General features: G+C 54.7%; 8 protein-coding genes across 8 annotated transcripts; 5 read left to right on the top strand and 3 right to left on the bottom strand.

The window, feature by feature from the left end:
• Positions 1 to 713: 713 nt before the first annotated feature.
• pmr1 (Ca(2+)/Mn(2+)-transporting P-type ATPase PMR1) lies at positions 714 to 4,315 on the bottom strand (the record flags this gene model as incomplete). Its single annotated transcript, XM_001215955.1, has 5 exons — positions 714 to 746; positions 843 to 906; positions 1,121 to 1,592; positions 1,644 to 4,134; positions 4,214 to 4,315. 5 exons carry the CDS (start codon positions 4,313 to 4,315, stop codon positions 714 to 716), a joined length of 3,162 nt encoding a protein of 1,053 aa, XP_001215955.1.
• Positions 4,316 to 5,287: 972 nt separating this feature from the next.
• ATEG_06776 (kleisin alpha) lies at positions 5,288 to 7,131 on the top strand (the record flags this gene model as incomplete). Its single annotated transcript, XM_001215954.1, has 2 exons — positions 5,288 to 5,551; positions 5,608 to 7,131. The coding sequence occupies 2 exons, from the start codon at positions 5,288 to 5,290 to the stop codon at positions 7,129 to 7,131; spliced, it is 1,788 nt and encodes a 595-aa protein (XP_001215954.1).
• An 867-nt stretch (positions 7,132 to 7,998) lies between these two features.
• ATEG_06775 (MFS transporter) lies at positions 7,999 to 10,181 on the top strand (the record flags this gene model as incomplete). The annotated part of the gene is made up of 8 exons (XM_001215953.1): positions 7,999 to 8,392; positions 8,615 to 8,894; positions 8,947 to 9,066; positions 9,115 to 9,524; positions 9,577 to 9,688; positions 9,741 to 9,874; positions 9,921 to 9,993; positions 10,121 to 10,181. 8 exons carry the CDS (start codon positions 7,999 to 8,001, stop codon positions 10,179 to 10,181), a joined length of 1,584 nt encoding a protein of 527 aa, XP_001215953.1.
• A 1,863-nt stretch (positions 10,182 to 12,044) lies between these two features.
• ATEG_06774 (Zn(II)2Cys6 transcription factor domain-containing protein) lies at positions 12,045 to 14,279 on the top strand (the record flags this gene model as incomplete). The annotated part of the gene is made up of 3 exons (XM_001215952.1): positions 12,045 to 12,285; positions 12,393 to 14,209; positions 14,262 to 14,279. The coding sequence occupies 3 exons, from the start codon at positions 12,045 to 12,047 to the stop codon at positions 14,277 to 14,279; spliced, it is 2,076 nt and encodes a 691-aa protein (XP_001215952.1).
• A 529-nt stretch (positions 14,280 to 14,808) lies between these two features.
• fmn1 (riboflavin kinase) lies at positions 14,809 to 15,627 on the top strand (the record flags this gene model as incomplete). Its single annotated transcript, XM_001215951.1, has 3 exons — positions 14,809 to 14,925; positions 15,063 to 15,254; positions 15,319 to 15,627. 3 exons carry the CDS (start codon positions 14,809 to 14,811, stop codon positions 15,625 to 15,627), a joined length of 618 nt encoding a protein of 205 aa, XP_001215951.1.
• A 345-nt stretch (positions 15,628 to 15,972) lies between these two features.
• On the top strand, positions 15,973 to 17,479 carry ATEG_06772 (dienelactone hydrolase; the record flags this gene model as incomplete). Its single annotated transcript, XM_001215950.1, has 3 exons — positions 15,973 to 16,303; positions 16,359 to 17,009; positions 17,067 to 17,479. The coding sequence occupies 3 exons, from the start codon at positions 15,973 to 15,975 to the stop codon at positions 17,477 to 17,479; spliced, it is 1,395 nt and encodes a 464-aa protein (XP_001215950.1).
• Positions 17,480 to 18,000: 521 nt separating this feature from the next.
• Positions 18,001 to 19,295, bottom strand: ATEG_06771 (putative C6 transcription factor; the record flags this gene model as incomplete). The annotated part of the gene is made up of 3 exons (XM_001215949.1): positions 18,001 to 18,087; positions 18,317 to 18,901; positions 18,963 to 19,295. The coding sequence occupies 3 exons, from the start codon at positions 19,293 to 19,295 to the stop codon at positions 18,001 to 18,003; spliced, it is 1,005 nt and encodes a 334-aa protein (XP_001215949.1).
• A 926-nt stretch (positions 19,296 to 20,221) lies between these two features.
• Positions 20,222 to 21,656, bottom strand: ATEG_06770 (UPF0075 domain protein; the record flags this gene model as incomplete). Its single annotated transcript, XM_001215948.1, has 3 exons — positions 20,222 to 21,391; positions 21,443 to 21,517; positions 21,585 to 21,656. The coding sequence occupies 3 exons, from the start codon at positions 21,654 to 21,656 to the stop codon at positions 20,222 to 20,224; spliced, it is 1,317 nt and encodes a 438-aa protein (XP_001215948.1).
• Between the last annotated feature and the right edge of the window lie 143 nt (positions 21,657 to 21,799).

Genomic DNA, 21,799 nt, shown 5'->3' with positions numbered 1-21,799 from the left:
GCCATGCTACTGATAACGCTCCCCGATCAGCCAATGACCGGCCCCTCGGGCATGCTGCGCTCGGAAGTTTCAGGAAGTCGTTTCGGTCGGCTTCGGGATGTCTGGCTGCGGCGGCTTGCTGATAAGCTTAGCTTGGCTTTGAAGACGGCCGGCGGAGAATGCTACCTATTCTGTAAACGTTCAAGTAGGATTACGCTTGTTAGACTCTCGGGTAGATGTGTCAATACACTATACAGATGGTTTAGGTACCTGCATATTTGTGCAGGACAGATGAAGTCGTTGTACTCTGTACTACCTAAGTACCTAGGTACTCGACTCCGAATGAGCTGAAATAAACTATCCCGCCGCACTGGGTCGGGTGGACCTAGCTCCGTTCCACTTTCAGTCTAGCTTCTCCCGGATTAGGCGGCTCAGATAGGACCCTGTTCATCCTCCATCGCTCACCCATCACCAATGTCAATGAACCGCTCCATCTCATTCCCCATAGTCAATACCCGCGTCGATGGAGTAAAAACAGTGGGTCACGCCTCTCGACGGAGTAGTGTGTCCCGTGCCTGGATGCCTTTTCCGCCCCAGTGGGTTGATTGACGTAGGGAGTGGTACCTTGCATATACTGTACTACCAGTAGGGCATTATAATATTAGATTATTATTACCTTGTCGACAGTATTGTTCCCCTGGAGTGCTGATCTGGGGTGGCCTTATCCTGCTTACTCAGACAGTCGTTTCCCAGCAAGGAGCAATGCACTGTAGAATCAAGACAATCAGGATAGGCAACTAGAATCAGAATGGCCAACCGCTCATACATTATGGTAGGCTTAATATACCAACGGTATCGCTTACTTCAGGCCAATCAGTGTTGCCTGTGAAATCTTCCACGATGTCCTTCTCGCTCAACCCATGATCTCTCCGTACGCAGATATATATCTTACCGCAACCACTAAACATCAGATCAATCATCAGTCAATTACAGCGACCAAATAATCGGAACGCCCTCTATACAAGTTAAAATACACCATCACACATTCACACTGTACCCCACCCCCACGGCCCGGCGCCGTTGGAGGTATCTATAATATTTCCGCGCCTCGTCCACCCAAAACACACTGCTGGCCACACACACCAGCTTGAACAGATGCGCCACGTTCAATGCCTCCGTCTGGAACACCCGCTGCAGGAACGGGAGGTAGATCACACACGCCTGTCCCGCCAGCGACCCCAAAACCGCGTAGTTGAACATCTTATTGCCAAACAGAGGCAACTCCCCCCGAAGCACCGATTTGCCCTCGCTGCGGCACGTGAGCGCATTGAACATGTCAAACAGCACAAAGCACGTAAACGTCATCGTCGTGTCGTGCGCCGTGACCACCCGAGACCGCTTCCCCGGTGTCACGTCGTCGTCCGCGTCGCCCATCTCGTAAACATAGATGGCAAGAGTCCCGACCATGATCATGAACGCCGACGTAAGCACCCGCTGAATTAATGGCTTGGTGAGCACCCGAGCTGAGCGCGGCCGTGGTGGTCGGTTCATGATGGACGGGTCAACCGGTTCGACTCCGAGGGATTGCGCCGGCGGGCCATCCATAAGAATGTCTAACAAGGGTTAGCCAAGAATACCCGATCGGCGGGCACACATTAACTCACTAATCCACAAGATTTGCATAGCATTCAGCGGATTCTTGAACCCGAGTGTAGTACTCAGCAGTACCAGACTCAAAGCAGCAACGCTGGTACTGAGCTGGAAGGTTATAAAGTTCTGGATGTTATAGAAGATACCCTTGCCCTGTTCGATTGCCCGCAAGATCGTGGAAAAGTCGTCGTCGGTCAGGATCATGTCCGCAGCCTCTTTGGCGACGTCCGTTCCCAGCTTGCCCATCGAGATTCCAATATCCGCCTTCTTCAGGGCGGGTGCGTCGTTGACACCATCACCAGTCATCGCCACCACATCGCCGCGCGCCTGCAGGGCGCGCACGATCTTCATCTTGTGGTCTGGACTGGTGCGGGCGAAGATGGACGTCGAGGAAATCGCCTCGGTCAGCTCACCCATACTCATACGATCGATATCCTCCCCGTTGAGCACGGTTCGGGATCCCGGGGTATCGCTAATCGGCATGCCGAGTTTTCGCGCAATCGCAACCGCGGTGGTCTCTGCGTCGCCCGTAATCATGATAACGTGCACACCGCCGGCCATCAACCGTCGGATAGATTTGTCGACCCCCTTCCGAGGCGGATCGTTCATCCCGACCAATCCAGCAAACACCAACCCATTATACCGCTCATCGTCGTCGGCCAAGCTGGGAGATCTTGATACTGGGGTGCCAGATCTACTACCCATGGGTCGTCCTCTCGACATATCTCGAACAGCCCCGCTGGCAAAAGCGAGGACTCTCAGCCCTTCCGAGGCCATCTGTTCAGCGGCGTGCCTGACTTCACGACGTCGCGTTTCATCCAAAATAACCTCGCGGCCATCCTTGGTGAGGTAAGTGTCACAGCGCGTGAGGACCTGCTCAAGCGCACCTTTGATGTAGGCCATATCGTTGGACTCGCTGGGGTTTGTGCTGCCGATGATGACACCCATCCATTTGCGTTCAGAGCTGAACGGGGTTTCGGCGACCCGGGCGCTAAGGCGGTCGCGAACATCATCCTCGCCAAAGATGTCCAACAGATCCAGAATGGCGACATCAGTGGGTTGGCCAACCCATCGACTGCGGATGGAGCCGGAGGCACGGTCATCAGTCGAGGACAACACGGCGGCAGACGATGCGCTTGCCGGCGAGTTGGCGTGCACCCGCGATAGCCTGCCATTGTTGGCAATGTTGCCGATGCGGAGGACTGTTCGGGCTGCCGGCCCAGGGGTCAATGAAGCAATGTCGTTGTGGACCTCAAACGGGTCCGCACAATCAAAGTGCCACATTTTGGTGACAGTCATGTGGTTGAGGGTCAAGGTTCCGGTCTTGTCGCTGCAGACGACGTTCACGGAGCCCAGGGTCTCAACACTTGGGAGCCTCCGCATGATAGCTCCCCTCTTGGCCATGCGCAGGACTCCAAGTGCGAGAGTGACGGTGACAATGATGGGAAGACCTTCCGGGATGGCAGCAACGGCAAGAGAAACGCCAATCGTAAACATTTCAAGAAGCTTACGGCCTTGGATTAAACCGATAACAACAATCAGCGCAATAACACCGAAAGAAATATAGCTCAGCTCTTGACCAAGCCGATCCATGGAGAGCTGTAGCGGCGTTCTCGGGCTTTCGATTTCCTGCAATGAGGCAGAGATGCTGCCAAACTCTGTTTTCGCACCCGTTCCGATGACAATGCCTTGTCCATACCCCGACCGAACCAACGTTCCCATAAAGGCAATATTGTGTTGTTCATTCAGACGAATATCGGCCCCCACAGCCCCACTGGCAGGAGCGTCGTAGAATGGTGACCGCGGTGGGCTGACAATCTTGGGTGAGTGTGCAGCAGCGTGCTTCGGGTTGCGGATTGCATCCGCATATTTCGCGACGGGCTCATTTTCACCGGTCAAGTTGGACTCATCGATAGTGAGGTCTGTTGCAGCAGTGATGCGGATATCTGCTGGAATGCGATCCCCCACAGTGAACAGCACCAGATCACCTGGGACCAGTTCATTTGCCGGGACAGTCGAGGAAGCCTTCACCGCCGAGCCAGGACTCTTACTTCTCAGATCCTGGAGCTCCAATTCTCCACTGGGAGCCGCTGGCACAGCACCGGCCATCGGCGGGGCCTGCGAAAAAGGAACATCGCGGATGAGATGGGCATGATGGGGCACGAGACGGCTTAGAGCCTCCAAGGATTTCTCCGAGCGATACTCTTGCACAAATCCGACTGTAACAACAATTGTGACGGCCAACGTGATACTGACGGCGTCGTCGTAATTTCCCATGATGAATGAGATGGCGGCGGACCCGAGAAGGAGGAGAATCAGAGTTTCTCGAAACTGCTTGAGGAACCGGAGCCACAACGGCTCGGGTTCGTCGTGAGGAAGTTCGTTCGGTCCATCGCGTATTAAACGAATCTCCGCCTCAGCGGGGGTCAGGCCATGGGTAAGAGAGGTCTGGAGATGTTCAGCGGTCTGTTTCGGATCGAGGAGTGAATATGTCGAGGTGGATGTCTAGCCAGATGAAGCGATCAGTTAAGCGATGGTTCCAATAAGCGCCTCCGTCCGGAGGAATGACCGAAGATTCACATACCGAAGGAGAACTGCTGACGATGGCCGGGGTGGTCGACCGAGGCCTGGACACAGGGACCTGGGCATTATGGAAAGGAAGCGCAGGCGTTGAGGACCTTGACATCTCTCATGCTTTGTTGAAATCGATCCCGTTAGGTCAGCTTCAGACTTGCTATCATCCCGTCCGAACCAGGGGATTCAACGTTGACGAGAAAAGCCACGTTCTCAGACGCGATCTGGCCGGAGCTGCATCAATCAGAGGGAGGAAAAGAGACTAGCGTGGACACTAAGCAAGTACAGGGATCCGCGCTGGAGACAGGCAGGAATACTTGCGCCACGACAGCGACAGGAGAAAGAAGGAGGGATGTAGATGTCAATTGATCAGCTCTCATCGACAGAACAACACTCGATTGGGATCCAGCGTCTGTCTACTCCGTATTCATGGACGTCTGCAACTGGCAGCTGCTGACGCTTTACCCAATTGGGGGTGATTCGAGGCGCGGAAGATCAGTTCTCCCGGGCGCACCGAATGCGGCATGCACAAGTCAGGTGATACACATACTCGTTACGTAACTATTCCACCGCACGTGACCCCAGCCACCACCATTCCGACCAATCAGCGCGAGAAAATTCCGTGGCGGCTGGTTCCTGTAGTAATCAACAGCGAATCCTGAGGCATTCTCTGCCTGACGCGCCGCCTCCTCTTCCCGTCCTCTTCTTGTTTCCCTCTCCTCACCCATCGCAACCCACACTGACCAGCCTCAAACCCCTTCCGTCCTGCACTTCCCCTCTGGGCCGTTTCCCGTGCGACCACGCTCGTCTCGACCGACGCGATCATTGCAACTCTTCGAATTTGCGTGAATCTCATCCTCACGCCTGGGTACACGTCGTTTCGATCCCATCATCAGGGGCCGCAGCGGTTGATCGCTGATCCCGTTGTTTTCTGGATACACGGCGCGTCATTGTACCGACACGCTCAGTGATTTCCACCACCCATCACCCCCGCATTGGGCGGGTTGTTTTTGGACCATAGTCTTCTTGGACTGAATACTTCCAGCCTTTTGGCCATCGTGCTTTCATATTACCCCTCGTCACCATGTTCTATTCCGAGACCCTCTTGTCGAAAACCGGGCCGTTGGCTCGCGTTTGGTTGTCTGCCAACTTGGAGCGCAAGCTTTCCAAGTCGCATATCTTGCAGTCCGATATCGAAAGTAGTGTCAGCGCTATTGTTGATCAGGGTCAGGCCCCTATGGCTTTGCGTTTGAGCGGTCAGTTGCTGTTGGGTGTCGTCCGTATCTACAGTCGAAAGGCGCGTTACCTATTGGACGACTGCAATGAAGCGTTGATGAAGATCAAGATGGTATGTCTCGACACATGTCGCGTCCACTGACCGTTGCTAATATATGGATTTTGTAGGCCTTCCGTCTCACAAACAACAATGACTTAACAACTACCGTCGTCGCGCCGGGTGGTATCACTCTGCCCGACGTGCTCACCGAATCCGACCTTTTCATGAACTTGGATTCGTCCCTGCTTATGCCCCAATCTCTGAACCTTGAACTGGACGGTAAACGACCTGCTGCGCTGGATTTTGGCAGCCAACTCCTTCCCGACAGCAGCTTCCGCCGCTCTGTCTCCCAAGAGCCCGCGCAACTCGAGGACCACACTTTGGTTGACCTGGATCTGGGAGACCCCTTGGGCCATGACATGAGTGTCGAAATGGGTCGAGATGCTCCTGCGCCACGGCCGATGGAAGAGGATATGTTCAGCGATAGCGGAAAGTTCAACGATGTTGACCTCGACCTCGACCTCGGTGAGGATGGTGCTCCCTTGAAGATGGATGTTGACCACAACGAGCCTCAGGACGGGCCCCAGGATTCTTTGCTGGGTGACGCCATGGATATGGGGGATGATGGCCTCCCCCTTCCGACGGAGGAACACGGGTTCGACCATGACACTAGTGATGATAATCTAAGCGAAGTTTCTGATGCAGAGGTTGAAAAGCTCAACCCCGATCGCGAGGAAGAACCTGCCCACGAACCGGCAGCGGCTGATGCGGAAGAAGGTGACGACGATGTTACTGTTCAGCACGCACAGCGCGCGAAGCGACGCAAGGTGGTTCTCATGGATCTGGATGATCTGACTAAGGGAGTCGAATATAAGACCGGGGAGATGAAACAATTGTCAGCGAAGCGCACCGAAATCATGCAATCTGCGTCTTTCTTACCTCGTGATCCCGTCCTTTTGACCCTTATGACCATGCAGCAGAATGGCGACTTCGTGTCGCAGGCGCTGGGCACAAGCCGTGGCCGCGGATGGGCCCCGGAGATCCGTGATTTGCTCTCTCTCGAGTCTATCAAGAAGTCTGGCGAGCTGAAGCGCAAGCGGGACAGCGGAATTGCCGACATGGACGTCGAAGAAGCCACCGCTCCAGCACTCGACCTGGGCGAAGAGGAAACCATTGTTCATTTTGATGAGGGCGTTGGTCTTGACGCGGGTGTGGGTCAGTCTTCCGAGATCGATTTCCCTGGCGACGAAGGGGACCAGGCGGTGCACCCAAGTGATGACGAGGAGACGCACCAGCCCCTGGAAGATCACGACGAAACAATTCAAGCGGCGGACAGCGGGCCTGTTGCCATTGGGACGAAACATGCAGTTCACATCCTCCGTGACTGTTTGGGTGAGTCTGCCGCGGAACAGAAGAAGACGGTGAAGTTCCAGGATCTACTCCCGGAGAAGCAGGCGTCTAAGGCGGATGCTACCAAGATGTTCTTCGAGGTCCTCGTGTTGGCCACCAAGGACGCTGTCCAGGTTGAACAGCGACCTGATACTGTCGGAGGACCTCTTAAGATTCGCGGCAAGCGTGCTCTTTGGGGGTCTTGGGCCGAAGAGAGTGCCAATGGCGAGGCTGCCAGCCAGCCGATGCAGGTGACCGCGTAAATGATGTGACTTATTTGGTGGCGCCCATGTACAGCTTACGTTCTTCTTCTCCTGGTGTTGATTCTAAGCCTCGGCTGGTTTTAATGATTCTTTGGAGTCTGGAGTTTGAGTTGGGAATGAAAAGGAGGATTGATTCTTGACTCATTGGATTTCTTTGTCTTTCGCTGGACCTCCTATTCCTGGCTTGGTGTGAATTGGACGGTATTTTTTTCCCTATGAGGATGGTTAGGTAGTTATAGGTAGCCTTTAGTACTTCGTATTATAGAAGCGAGTTTGCTATCGAAGTGCCTTAGTACGTTACGCATGGGGGAATTTTCCGAGAATTAAGCTTGCCAGTGGATCCCCCGAGTGTCGTCATGTTCGGCTTTGGCAATCTCCGACGATCTTTAATCAGCAAGATAGCGTTATGTCGTTAGTCATTTTTTGAGTCCACTTAGCAGGATTCAGCCTTCAGACACAGAAAAATACTTATCCGGCCGTCCTCTCGGCTTTTCTTTCTCTCTTGTCACCGGTGCTCTGTTCTTTGACTCTTCGGTGGGGATCTATTCCACAAGTTAGCCGTCGGAGCTTCTGCGGGAGCCCCGAGTTCAACTTTTCCACTTTTTTAGTGCTCACCTCTTCTCTTCTCCTTTTGAGCTCAAGGGCCTGTTTTGTTCGAACATGAGCAGCTCGTATCAGCTCAACTGACTCCGCGAATTCACCGGCTTCTTTATCCCAAGCTCGAGTTTTCGACAAATCGCAATCAGTCCACACCACTGTATCACACCACTATACCACCAATGCAGACTTAATCGCCACCGCCTGTTTACCCTTTGTACAGAAGAATCCTCCATGTTGATTGTGACTTTCGAGGCGACCTAAATGATCATGTCTGCACCAGTAGAGCGGCGGAACAGCGCAGATAGCCGACAATCGACTCCGAGTGAAACGAGAAGCGAGAGAGCCCACGCTCAGCAGGAAAAGTCCGACGACGATATCGACGGCATCTTTGCGCCGATCAATACTCCCACTGTCGATGATGAACGCATGCACAGATTGCAGTCTACCTCGTCGCGTCCCGTCGAGCGGAGCTGGTCGTTGAACGACGGGTATAGTTGCCACACGGTCGACGAGGAAGCGGCCGAGAAGGTTTCCCCGGGAGAGCGAACGGCGGAGGATGAATTCCTTGTTGGTTGGGAAGAGAATGACCCTCTCTGTCCGCGCAATTTCAATAAGCTGCGCCGATGGTTGATTGTGGTGATTTGCTCGACCGGTTCGCTGTGTGTGTGAGTAAATACTGCGTGGGTTGACGTAAGGGATGCTTGCTGATCGCTTCTAGCACGTGCACCTCGTCGATGTATACCGTCACGTATGAACAGTTAACGAAGGAGTTTAATTGCTCGCGCATAGTGGCTACGTTGGGACTGTCGTTTTTCATTTGGGGTCTGGGTGAGTTCAGATTGCGTCCTTTGGTTTGTGGGCTTCTTCTGATGGATACTGTCAGGTGTTGGCCCGTTGTTTCTGTCTCCTTTGTCGGAATTCTATGGCCGAAGAAATATATATCTCGTCTCCTTTACATTATTCCTCATATGGCTCGTCCCATGTGCTGTCGCAAAGAACATCCAAACCATGATCGTTTGCCGTTTCTTCAATGGCCTTTCGGGGTCGGCTTTCTTGAGTGTGGCGGGAGGGACTGTCGGAGACCTATTCAATCGCAATGAGCTCAGTGCGCCCATGATGATCTACACAGCGAGTCCATTTCTAGGACCTGTGGTAGGACCTGTGTAAGTTGGCGTGTCAATGGGCTGAAGACGTGAGTATAGCTAACAAAGATAGGGTGGGCGGATTCATCAATTCGTTCACAACCTGGCGTTGGACGTTCTACGTTCTGCTTATCTGGACCGGAGCCATTCTCGTCTCGCTTGTCCTTTTCGTCCCAGAGACTTATCATCCAGTGTATGTCGCTCTTGTCCGGAGCTGTTGCCATTTACTAATCATAACCAGGCTCCTGCGGCGCAAGGCCCAGAAACTCCGCAAAGAGACGGGCGACGAGCGATGGAAAGCGCCGATCGAGAAACTCCAACGTTCGGTCGCCCAAACCGTCTTGCGTTCCATTTACCGACCTCTTCTGCTTCTGACGCTCGAGCCGATGTGCTTGAACCTCTGCATCTTCTCAGCCATTCTGCTGGGTATTCTGTACCTGTTCTTTGGGGCCTTCCAGCTGGTGTTTGAGAATGTCTACGGCATGGATTTGTGGCAGCGGGGACTGGTATTCATCGGTCTCTCAGTCGGCATGCTGTTTGCGATTCTGTCTGATCCATTCTGGCGTCGCATCTACGCCAAGCTCGAACATAAGCATGAGGCCGCCACTGGCAAGGCTGACGATCCGCAGCCCGAATGGCGGTTGCCTCCAGGTATGCTGCTCTTTTCGATTCTTGTAACGGACCAGCTAACAGGGATGTGTAGCGATTCTCGGAGGACCGCTGGTGACTATCGGGCTGTTTATTTTCGGATGGACCATCTATCCGCATGTACACTGGATCGTACCGATCATTGGCAGTGCATTCTTCGGGGCCGGGTGAGCGTTCCCAGTACGTCCATTGTAAAGCTGTTGCTGACACGTCCGCCAGGACGATCCTGGTCTACTCGGGTATCTTCACCTTTTTGGTCGACGCGTATCCAATGTACGCTGCAAGTGCTCTGGCAGCAAACAGCTGTGCACGTTCGTCGTTTGGGGGAATCTTTCCCCTGTTTGGCATTCAAAGTAAGCGAGCCATGAGTCTTTTAGATTGTGTCGGCTAACCGGGCAGTGTACAACAATCTGGGCTATCACTGGGCCACCACGCTGTTGGCTTTCCTGACTCTGGCCATGATGCCGTTTCCGTAAGTTCTCCTTGTTCTCTATAGTTTGTACCTGCATGGTTGTGGGTTGGATTTTCGCCGGCTGTGCCGGTGTACCCCTTGCGTCTGTCGTCTCTTTAGTGAGAATGGGCTGACTGGATGTTGATAGGTATATATTCTTCCGGTATGGAGGACGGATTCGGCAGAAGAGCCGATATGCTGCTGCATAGAGTTGATTGCATACATATATAAATATAGTTCATTTGCTGGGATTGCAGATATATCAGCTACGATGCATCTGGGGTGATCATTAGACTAGCATCTTCGTTGGACGGATTTAATAGAATGGTTTTGACCACCGCCGAAGGGTTCTCAGACGCCTTATACAATGACGTAGCTCCTACTTGATACACCCGAGATTGATTTCTCATATATCTTCTAACCCATAGACTGACCCTAAGACATGTCGCTTGGCACATGCATATATCCTTGGCCAGACCTCGACCAAGTAAATGGCGCACAGCCTAGGTACCGAGGAGCCGTCGTGCGCACAACTGTCGACACGAGACAGACCAGATCACAATAATACAGGGGGACTGAACGCACCACGCAATACGGGAAGCTGATGAAACCGGTTTATACATGCTGGACATGCTTGGAGTATGGACATCAAGAGAAGGTCGCTCAGCCGAGGCATGGAGAAGGAGATGCCGGGGGAAGACGGATGGCAGGGCAGAAGACACCCGAAAAGACCCGAGGTCTGGAAAATGGCTCATTTGCGCCTTTGGCGACACGGTGATTGGATCAGGGCGAACGGATCCAGACGAACTAGTAATCTGGTGGTATTGCGCACGTGGAAGAGGCTAACAAGATGATATCGACATACCTACAGAGTAGATCACAGGCAAGACTGCCGGAGGTATAACCTCGATGTGTTTTTTATTCCTCATATGATAGTCTTCCCTAAGACTTCTCTTTCTCTCTCTATCCAAAGTTTTCAATCGCTCCAACTACAGATACTTCGTCTTACGCGGAAATACATGGTTCACGCTGGGCACCAAGTGAGGCTGAAACCAGGTCCGCTGGGGCTCATCGACACCGTCTCGCGTGGATTCAGTCTGTTCTGGGATGCAGCTGAGTTACACAGACACACACACAGACACGCGAGAGAAGGGAAAAAAGAAAGAAAGATAGAACCCTCCCCCCTCTAAACGTGGGAGGAAATTGACTCGATCGAAGCACGCGACTGCTCGTGTTGAAGCTTATTGCGATTATTATTAAATACCTCTATCTCATACCTCCTTTTCCCCGCGTTTTCCACCACGTCTTCTTCCTTTCTCCCCTCTTCCCCTCATCATCATCATCATCATCTCCCCCATTCTCCTCTCCTCTCTACGCTACTCTCTCGTCCGATACATCCTCATCCCTCTTCATGGATGTTACTATCCAGCACCTCTGATTGAATTCGCGCTGGTTGACCACTCTCGGCGGTTTCTTCCCCGCGGCCCCGTCAACAAAGTAAGAAAAAAGGCTTTCGCTCCACTTGCGCTTGTCCACCGCCGCGTGATTCATCGAATCCTTGCGTGCGTTCTCATTTCATTATTCAAGGAAAATCGCCGAAAGAACCTGAAGAAATTTTCCTCTTCTTCGTGTTCATTGCGCAAACGCTTTCTTTTCTTTTGTGCCTGAAATCCATCTTCCTCTCCTCTCCGATTTTCTTACAGTCAGCAAGGTCCTCCCCTGCCGCAATCGGTGGCCGCCGTGCTCTTACCCTCTCCGCTCTCCACTCTCCATCGCTCTCTGCTTTCTATGCGCTCGGTTCGCCGAAAAATCGCATCGCAACGACACCCGGACTAGCTCTCGGTCTGAAACAAAGCATTCTTGGTGGTTCGCCAATCTGGATTCCACGCTGGTTCGCGGGCGCGACACGGGCGGTTTTGTACTCTTCCGACGAATCAGGTGGCAACCTCGCCAACTCGACGAACTAAGTGCAACCTTCTTCGGCCTCTGCTGCCGTCATCGGCTGCCAACGCCTTCTTCCCTCCTCCCTTCCCGACCGCTGCATACGTCGCCTGATCCCGTTTGATGTCGAGATGAAGGTGGAATCCCGCGAGAATCAGCCGTCCGCTGCCTCGGCAGATCGCAGTGGGGCCGACCAGGAGTCTGGCGCTGCTGAACGACCCGATCCCTCCAAGAAGACCGACGACGGAAAGCCCCATGCGCCCGCCGAAAATGGCCAGAAACCGCCCTCCAACGCCAAGGACCCGTCGCGACCGCGCCGGAAGAAGGCGCGGAGAGCCTGTTTCGCTTGTCAGCGGGCGCATCTGACGTGTGGTATGCTCTGTTCCGTTTACCCGGCCGGAGAGCCGGCCGTCCGCATCGCGCATCTTTTGCATTATTCGAGGTCAAGCGCTGAAGTGCTAACGTTTTATTTCGCGCAGGGGATGAGAGACCATGTCAACGGTGTATCAAGCGCGGTCTGCAAGATGCCTGCACCGACGGTGTCCGAAAGAAGGCGAAGTATCTTCACGATGCGCCGGATGGCGCGCTGATGCCCGGCGTCGGAGGGAATTTCTACAGCAGCAACAACAACAACAGCAGTATGCGAAACAATCTGCCTCTGTCGCGAAATGGCGCCAATGCCGTCAACGCCAATGCGCAGCAGAACACCGGAGCCAACTTTTACCCCACCCCGCAGTCGACCTCCTACAATGTCTACCAAGAGAACCCCATCAACCAAAGTTCCTTCACCTCGCAGTCCCCTGTGTCTCCGACGTTCAACCTGAAGACCAACCCCACCGCGCGAACCAACAGTCTCTCTTCTGTCGGCCAGCAGCCGCCCACCACGACCGGCGTATCCGGCCCCAATCCGCAGAATCCCTTCGCGGGCGCGCTGTTTGATCCGAGCGACCCGGCTCTGTTCAACTTCGATTTGTCCAGTATGAACTTCGAGAATCGATACGGCGCTTTGGAATTCGGGATGCTGGGACACATGGCGACGGGCGCCGGCGATTCCCCCAGTGACTCGGCCACGCAACGCGGGTCGATGGGGCGAAGCGGTTCGGCGCAGTTCTCGAATACTCCGATCACTGGACAGCCTGGCTTTGGCGAAAGCCCCGGCGGCCAGCAACCCTTCATGTTCGGTGATCCTCTGCTGAACGAATGGCCGGGCGGTCAAGCCTCGGGCCAGGCGCATGTGAACGTGGGCGGTGTCTACCCGCAGTCTGGCCAAGGAAGCGTCATCCCGGGCCATCTGTCCAAGACCGATGCGCCACATGCGTTTACCATCGAAAGTGGCCCGAATTTCGCCAGCCCCAGCGCCACGACTAGCCCGCAGATGACCAGCGGGTTTGACGACCACGCGCTCAATAATGCGGTCGCCAAGTCGAATGGTATGGCGAATGGCCAGCGGCCTACGATCTCGACGCCCAGCTTGAAGCACCAGAGTCTCCAGATAGGCGCCAAGAGACGTCCGCGGAACCCGTCGTCGATCTACGAGAGTGTCAAGGAGCCGTACGCCTACACGAACCGCTTCCACAATCTCACCGCCTGTATCCAGCGGCGCTTTTCACCGCAAAAGACGCTTCAAATCGCCAAGGCCCTGGCTTCTATCCGTCCCTCCTTCATCGCGACCACCAAGACGCTGAACCGAGATGATCTGATTTTCATGGAGAAATGTTTCCAGCGAACCCTCTGGGAGTATGAGGATTTCATCAACGCGTGCGGCACGCCCACGATCGTGTGTCGACGCACCGGGGAGATCGCCGCTGTGGGCAAGGAATTCAGCATTCTGACCGGATGGAAGAAGGATGTCCTGTTGGGCAAGGAGCCGAACTTGAATGTCAACACGGGTGGGTCGTCTTTGCCCGGGTCTGGCACGACATCGCGCAGCTTCACCCCTCGGGGGTCGGTCGGGGAGAGCACCGCGCCCGGACGGCCGCAGCCGGTGTTTTTGGCCGAGCTGCTGGATGATGATAGCGTGGTGGAATTCTACGAGGATTTTGCTCGGCTGGCCTTTGGAGACTCCCGCGGCAGTGTCATGACGACGTGCAAGCTGCTCAAGTACAAGACGAAGGAAGACATGGAGCTGGCGCAGTCGGACGATAACCAGCGCTGGAACAACCACCTACGCAAGGGCGGCATCGCCAGCGAGGCGGGCATGAACCAGCTGGGATTTAAGGACGGCAAAGTCGAGTGCGCATACTGCTGGACAGTGAAGCGAGATGTATTTGACATACCCATGCTCATTGTGATGAATGTGAGTGCTGCTTCTCTTCTGGATGGATTGAAAGGATACTGACTGGTGATAGTTTCTCCCCTGCATTTGATTTTGGGTCTCATTGTATTATGGGTCACGCTGCACATACCTCATGCTTAATTGTTCGTTTGGTACTTTCATACCCGGGGATTAAAAAATGGGCTCTTTGTTCTTGGTTTCTGTCTGTTTATATGTTTGGCCCACAGTGCCGTTCTTTTTCTGTGGTTACTTGCATTGGTTTGGTACATATGTTCTTGTATGATTCCCTGGAGCTGTATAGAGCTCCTTGTTGGTGCGACCACTGTTGCACTTATCTGGGTCTTGTATATATGGGTTGGGACAGGATATTGACTGCTTGGGTATGCATCGTCTGTACGTGTAGTTCAGTATATACTACTTGAGCACCAGTCCGAGATCTGGACTAGTCCTAGGCCTGTCTCCGGCTTACGGAGTACTAGTTACTTGGAGCAATCCTGCCTCAGGCACCAATATTATCGATAGCCCGGATTCTTCCCGCTTCCACGCATCGTGAGCCATCCAAACCCCGACTCTCTCCTGACCGCACTTCCACCCTATAAACGCCCGCAAACCCCTGCGCAATGCGTCCAGATACTTCTCGCGACCCTGTCGCCGGCCCAGACAGCGGCCCCGAGCCCCCATTTCCCATCCGACTGGCCGGCCCTGTCATCAAGGGCTTTGGGCGGGGTAGCAAAGAGGTACGCCTGATCTAATCTCGTTCTTCCTGTAGGGAGAAGGGTGTCACTGTCTGTCCATAGTCTGTGCGCCCAGCACTTGAATGATGGAACACAAGACAAACACAAAAGATGAAGGTCACGCAGGCTAATCCACGCAGCTCGGAATCCCAACCGCCAACATCCCCGCAGATGGTCTGGCCGAGTACCCCGACCTCCAGGTCGGCGTGTACTACGGCGTGGTGGCCCTGAACCCCGCGCAGAGCGAGGTGCCGTCGACGAGCGCGCAGATTCTCCCGGCCGTGCTGAGCATTGGGTACAACCCGTTCTACAAGAACACCACGAGATCGATAGTACGAACACCACCACAAGACTTGATAAACACCGAACGGAACAGACAGGACTAACAATGCAAAGGAAATCCACATCATGCCTCCCCTCACGGCGCCCTCGCCGACCGCGACCGGTACGCCCGGCCATGTTACCTTCCACAAACTCCCCGACTTCTACGGCACGTCGCTGAAACTGCTGATCCTGGGGTACATCCGGCCGGAGTACGATTACGTGTCGGCGGAGGCGCTGATCGAGGACATCCGGGTGGACTGCGAGGTTGCGCGCCGCAGTCTGCAGCGCGGCGCGTATGTGCGGTATCTGGGGGCTGGCGCGGACGAAAACGAGGAGAACGAGGAGGTGCAGGAACAGCGCCGGTGGCTGACGACATTCTGATTGATCAAGCGATTTTGCCCAGCATCTAGCGCTATAGAGATATCCATAGAGCCCAGACAATGCCAGTCTTGGAAGTGAGGGTGCCTTGATAGGATGTGTCTTGCCAGCCCTACGGGGAACGGCGGAGGTTCCACCGACAAGAAATGCCAACACTCGTCGACGTCAGCCCAGCTGTATATTTCGGGTCGGACGACTATCACACAACTCCTGCACGACGGACGATGTGCCATATAAGCATTGGCATTGCCTGATTCTGTCGTTCATTCAGGTTGGTTCTGTTTGTGCTGTCGTGCTGCCGTGCTGTCGTTCTGCATCTATAGCCCTACATCCGATCTATACGTCATCATGGATCGTCTCCGCCAGGCGCTCCATCGTCGCCGCAGCAGCTCCTCCAGCGCAACGCCGCTCCAGCCTCCCAAATCCCCATCGCTGGCCACGGCCGATCGCCGCAAGAAGGACGACTCCGACTCGGCCGTGCGCCGGCTCTACATCACCTCCGACACTCCCAGCTTCGACCCCCTCCTCCTGCGCCGTTTCGAGGCCGAGGGCTTCGAAGTCGAGTACCTCCCGTTCCCCGGAGGAAACGAGGACCCCGAGCGAGACCGCAAGGACCTGGAGAAGATCATCCACGAGCGCGAAGATGACCTCGAGCCGGGCGAGCGATACGCCATTCTGGGTAGCTTCCCCCTCACTTAGGGATCTATACATGCATACTAACAGCGGAATATTAGCATACAACAAACCCGCGCACCTCATCCTCGCCTCACACCACCAATCCACAACTGCAACCAACCCCTTCCCCCGTCTCAGCGCCCTCGTCACCTTCTACCCGCACTCCACCAACAGCATTGACTCCCCCTGCTCCTGCGAGATCCCGCCCTCCATGACCTCCTCCTCCACCGCCTCCGACTACACCTCGCTCTCGCTGCTCCCCATCCAGATCCACCTGCCTGGCCACCAACCCCCCTCCCTCTGGGATGCCTACTCCGCCCACCCCAGCAAGAAGCGCCACCGCTGCCACCTCTTCTTCTACCCGGAGTCCGCCCCGGGCTTCGCCGAGCCCTCCGCCGCCGCCTACGACCGCATCAGCGCTCGTCTCGCCCTCAGCCGCTCCCTCGACTGTCTCAAGCGCGGCTTCGGCTGGCCCGGCGGGAACTGGTCCATCCCCGCGGTCGAGACCCTGTGGGAGGGGTACTGGCGGAATCTGATTGGCGACCACCCGGATGATGTAGCCGATGCGGCGGACGACCGCGCCGCCGACGCGGTGCAGATGATGGTCGGCAGCGGCGGGGGGTGGTCGCTCGCCGGCGCAGAGGACCAGGATCGCACGGCGGGCTTGCACGAGACGCCGTCGGTGAACTGCGTTCCCACCATGATGGGCGGTATGCCCCCATAGCTTTCCTATCCTTCCTCAGAAGAAAGACGTTAATGCGTTGCAGGAACAACCCCCCGCGACATCGCCGCCTTCTATACAACCCAGTTCTTCCCCGCCGGCCCGCCCTCGCAGTCTCTGCGTCTGCTCTCGCGCACCCTCGGCACAGACCGCATCGTCGACGAGCTCCTCCTCGTCTTCACGCATTCCGAGGAAATCCCCTGGCTGCTGCCCGGCGTGCCGCCGACGGGCAAAGAAGTGCGCGTCACGCTCGTCATGATGGCCAGCTTTGTCGCCGGCAAGCTCGCCCGCCACAACATCTACTGGGACCAGGCGAGCGTGCTGGTGCAGATTGGTCTGCTGGACCCGCAGCTCGTGCCGGCCGGGTTTGTGGCGACGGGGCCGAACCGCGCGGGCAGCCAGGAGGTGCAGCGCTTGCCGGTTGTGGGAGCTGAGGGGGTCGAGAGGGCGTTGGGGTGACTGGTGATAGATACCCTTAGCTTGGTGCCGTGCCGTAGATTGATGAAAATTATGTATGAAAATGAATATGTATGTCACTACAGACTTGTTTGTAGAATCAACGTGACTTTCTTCTATTTGCACGAGGCCGCTTTAATGAGGGCACCGGCACCCCGGGGCTTGCTGCCATAAATATTTCACAGGGCCTGCTCAGTGAGCAGTCCGTCATGTTTACACAGCATTGCTGCACCCCAATCTCTCCTCGGGCTAGCACCCCCGAGGATGAGTTAACTGCCATCTATTCATCAGGCTTGGCCGATGCCATCGGGAACAACCCACCTAGCAGGCCAGTCTCGGACGACCACGGCCAGTCATCCAACAAGTCCGGGGGCAATTCGAAATAGGCTAGTGGATCATCCACGTCTGCTGGCTGGCCTGCAGGAGGTCGTATGTAGCCTTCGGAGTGTTGCGATTGACCAATTTCTGCCGGCCCCGAGTGCAGATTGGCATGCCGAGTTGTCTCCATGTAGTCATCTATCCGCTTAACCTGTGTTTTGAGTCGTTCGCCGGCGCCAGTGGAGCGGGTGAGTCCGGACTCCATTTGATGCAGAAGTGCTGCCATATCCAACCTACTTGTCAATCAGCAAACTTGGACATCAACCACCGCCACATGGTGATATGGGATGCGTACAGAAGCTTGCGGATTCTTTGATAAGACACCTCAGAGAGGCTTCCCTCCATGACAGATCCAAGAATGATCCCAATGCCCCCCAAGTGGTAGAGCTTCAAGAATTAGCGTTCATCCATCTAAAGTGTGGAAGGGAAGACGTCCAACATATGCCCGGCAAGGAGACATACCAGCGGGGAACTGATTGCTTTCAGATATTCAATCGGCACTTTGGTAAACACGCTGAGCACGTTTTCGGCTACCTCGCATTTCTCCTCGATTCCTTGGTCCTCGTTTGGAGAAAGGACCATGTTCAGAAGTTGCAGCGTTGCCTGGATATTGGCGGATTGAAATCCAACAATATCATGCTCAGGATCACCAGTGACAGGCCTGGTTGTTTGAAGCTGCGATGGTAAAGCCGAGAACATTGCCTGTACATGCTTCATAATCAAATGGCCCGGGACAGGGTCCGGGCGAAATAACGACCAGGGGCTCTCATTCTCCACGCGCAGCGTTCGCCGCTGGCCGTCAATAGCATGCTCCAGTATTCGATACAGATCAGTAGTGAAGTTCCACCCACGCATCCAAACAGAGGGCTCATAAGAATTGGAAGCGGGAGTGGTACTGATAGCCGATATTTGGGCGCTGTTGTCGAAATCCAGCACATCGTCATTCACCTCTCTGGGGTAGCGTACATTGGACTGGATTTCTCTGAAACGGACCATGCCGCCCCATACGGTCGCCGAATACACATCGAGTGTATACATCGACCAGAACTACTAGGGGCATTAGTTCCACACCGCCGGTGGCAGTTATCGCGCAGGCACAGTGACATACCAGTCTCCGTCGAACTTCAACCTCCACGGCACTCAAGTCTTTCGGCCATGACTTCTCATCATATAGCCCTTCCATGATATTTAACGTATGATACTTCCCCAGATATTGATGCATGTCTCGGATCTGACCATTTTGAATGGCGGCAACGCTGAGAAGCGCACACGCCCTCATATACTCGATGCCTCTCGCCGCAGCCAGGTTGCGAGGGATAGACTCTGTAGCTGCTGACCAGAAAAGCTCGGGTGGCGGATGCGAGAGCTGAGACGGCGACCGCCGCTCTGAATATAAAGCGCCGTCCCTGGCGCGTGCAGAGGCCAAGGTACACATTGCCATTGTGGAGGCAAATAAGCCTTGGTCGACAAGGTGCTTTCTATTCCGGAGGGCTCTCAAAAATGATGGTCGATGGAATAACGGAAATCTGCATCGTCCAAGGCGGTTAGTTCGGATCCAATTACCTCGTTCTGGCCTCTTCGAGGCACGAAAGGAGAGAACTACATCGGGTAGACAATCTCAAAATACACCTGGGCGAGATCCTGCACCACAGAATGACAGGCGATTGCAAGCGCCTTCCAGGGATTCAACAGTGAATCGGAGCCGTACTCCGGATCTGCAGTCGCCCACGAGTTATCGACGACAGTGGACAATCGACCAGTCACGCCAGATTGAAGAGCATCTTCCGGATGGAATGGTCGAGAGGGCGTGGTGGCAACCCCGACTTCCCCAATCGGTCGACTTCCAGGCTCGTGCGTCTCTTCGCGGGCTCCTCTATGACCACCACCCCTTCTCCGGGACGGACGCTCATACGTACACGGTACATCGAAATCCACACAGTTCTGGCAGGGCTCTCGTGGGCCTCGGGTCTTTGTGCATTTTATGCTACGCCGATGGCAAAGGTCACCTGGGTGGTATTAGAGCGAGGCCGTAGGGAAATGGAAGAGGGTGTAAGCGTTACGCACAAGCCCTTGAGATACGCTGCACTTTCCGGGGCCGCTGGGACATTGGAATCTCTTCCACGTAATTTGCGTCTGACAGAATGCTGTACAGAGTCTACTACTCTACATTCGAGCTTCTGGATGAAAGCCACAAGCAACCCCATAGTCACGCGAAAGAAGGTTATTACTAAGGTTTCCTCGGCTAACGCCTTTAGGTACTACTAAGTAGGTAGACTCTCTCTCGAATTTATCCGATGTTATATGTCCACAAGGAATAACTATACAATGTGCCAGTATTGTCAGGATCATTCCCTAATACTAAACGCATCACCACGTGTTGTCGAACTCCACTCCGTTCACATAGTTGACCAGCTCGTTCACTGGAGACAGGTCGTCCTTATCCCCACCGAACAGCATACCGTGTCGCATCACCCTACGATAGTTCTTGCCTGGTGATACCTTTCCCAAGACATATGGCTGCCGAGTCTCGACCCGGCTGGGGACCGGAATGGAACGGCCCACGATTGCTTCCATGCCCTGCCAGGCGAAGGTGATAGCTTCCTTTGCGGAAGCCGGGATCCCTGCTTGATCCAGTGCCAGAATTTTCGTGTCAGGGTAATGTGCTTGTATGTACCGCGTGATATTCGGGTTATAAGAACCGCCACCGCACATGAAGATTTCGTCGATCGGGAGGCCCTTCGGGGCATGGCGGCGGTAATGGTCGACGATGGCCTGCGCGGTGATGCGAGTGACGGTAGCAACGACATCATCTGGACTAAGTCCCTTGGACTCTGCCTTGCGAATCAGATCAAACGCGAGCGTATCCCGGAACACCTCCCGGCCGGTGGTTTTCGGCGGGTCCAGCCGGAAGTATGGGTGAGTCTGGAGAAATTCATCCACCAGATCCTGATCCACTGTGCCGCGAGCGCCCATCTCGCCGTCCTTGTCATACTCCCGCTGGCCATTGGTGTAGTGTCGGACAACAGCATCGATAAATACGTTCCCCGGACCTGTGTCGAAATCGTAGCAGGCGTCAATGCCTCCATGGGAATCAGGCGGAATGAAACAGACATTGGCAATCCCGCCAATGTTCTGGCAAGCGCGCAGCTTTGTCGGATGGTGCAGGAGCAAGGCGTCGAAGAAAGCAATGAGTGGAGCCCCCTGGCGACCCGCTGCTTGGTCACTGACTCGGAAGTCCGTCACAGTAGTGATCCCCGTGCGGGAGGCAATGAATGAGCCCTCGGCCATAGTGAGGGCACTTCGGACCTCACCTTCCTCAGGCATAGACAGAAGCCAAATGGTCTGACCGTGGGAACCGATAATGTCGATGGACGAGAGATCAACGTGGTATTGTCGACAGAACTCCTTGACGGCCGCTGCAAATGTCTCACCGAGGATGACATTCACCTCGGAGAGCTCAGAAGGAGAGGTTTGATTGTGAAGGATCATATTCATGACCCGCTGCTTGATTGTTTGCTCTAGGGGGATTTCGCCATACTGATGGAAAGTCAACACTTCAGGTCAGACTGGACGGTGCTATGAGCATACCTTGAGAAGCTCAAACTTCATGGGTGAATCTGGCGTTTCTTGTTGAAAACGGCATAGAGCACAGTCGATCCCATCCTATGGTTACATGTAAGCTTTCATGACTTCCTCATTCCTCGCTGCTCGATCTCGTCTGCTTGCTTACCATCGAAGTACCACTATTCAGTCCCAGGACGGTCAGGTCCAGGGACCCGGATACAGAAGCAGTAGAACCCATACTGTCGCAACACAGAGAGAAATATCGAGTCCCGTCCAGAGAAGAGGGAGGGGCCATGAGATTAAATACATGTCTAGTTTACATCTGGGCCGCATGGGGTGCCTGAGTGCCTTACGTTGAAAGGCTAGACGGCTCCAGGTCTA

This window comes from Aspergillus terreus, genomic scaffold (assembly GCF_000149615.1).
Source record: "Aspergillus terreus NIH2624 scaffold_9 genomic scaffold, whole genome shotgun sequence".
Lineage (NCBI taxonomy): Eukaryota > Fungi > Ascomycota > Eurotiomycetes > Eurotiales > Aspergillaceae > Aspergillus > Aspergillus terreus.
Note: the sequence above shows the minus strand (reverse complement) of the source record. Positions and strands in the feature narration are given on the sequence as shown.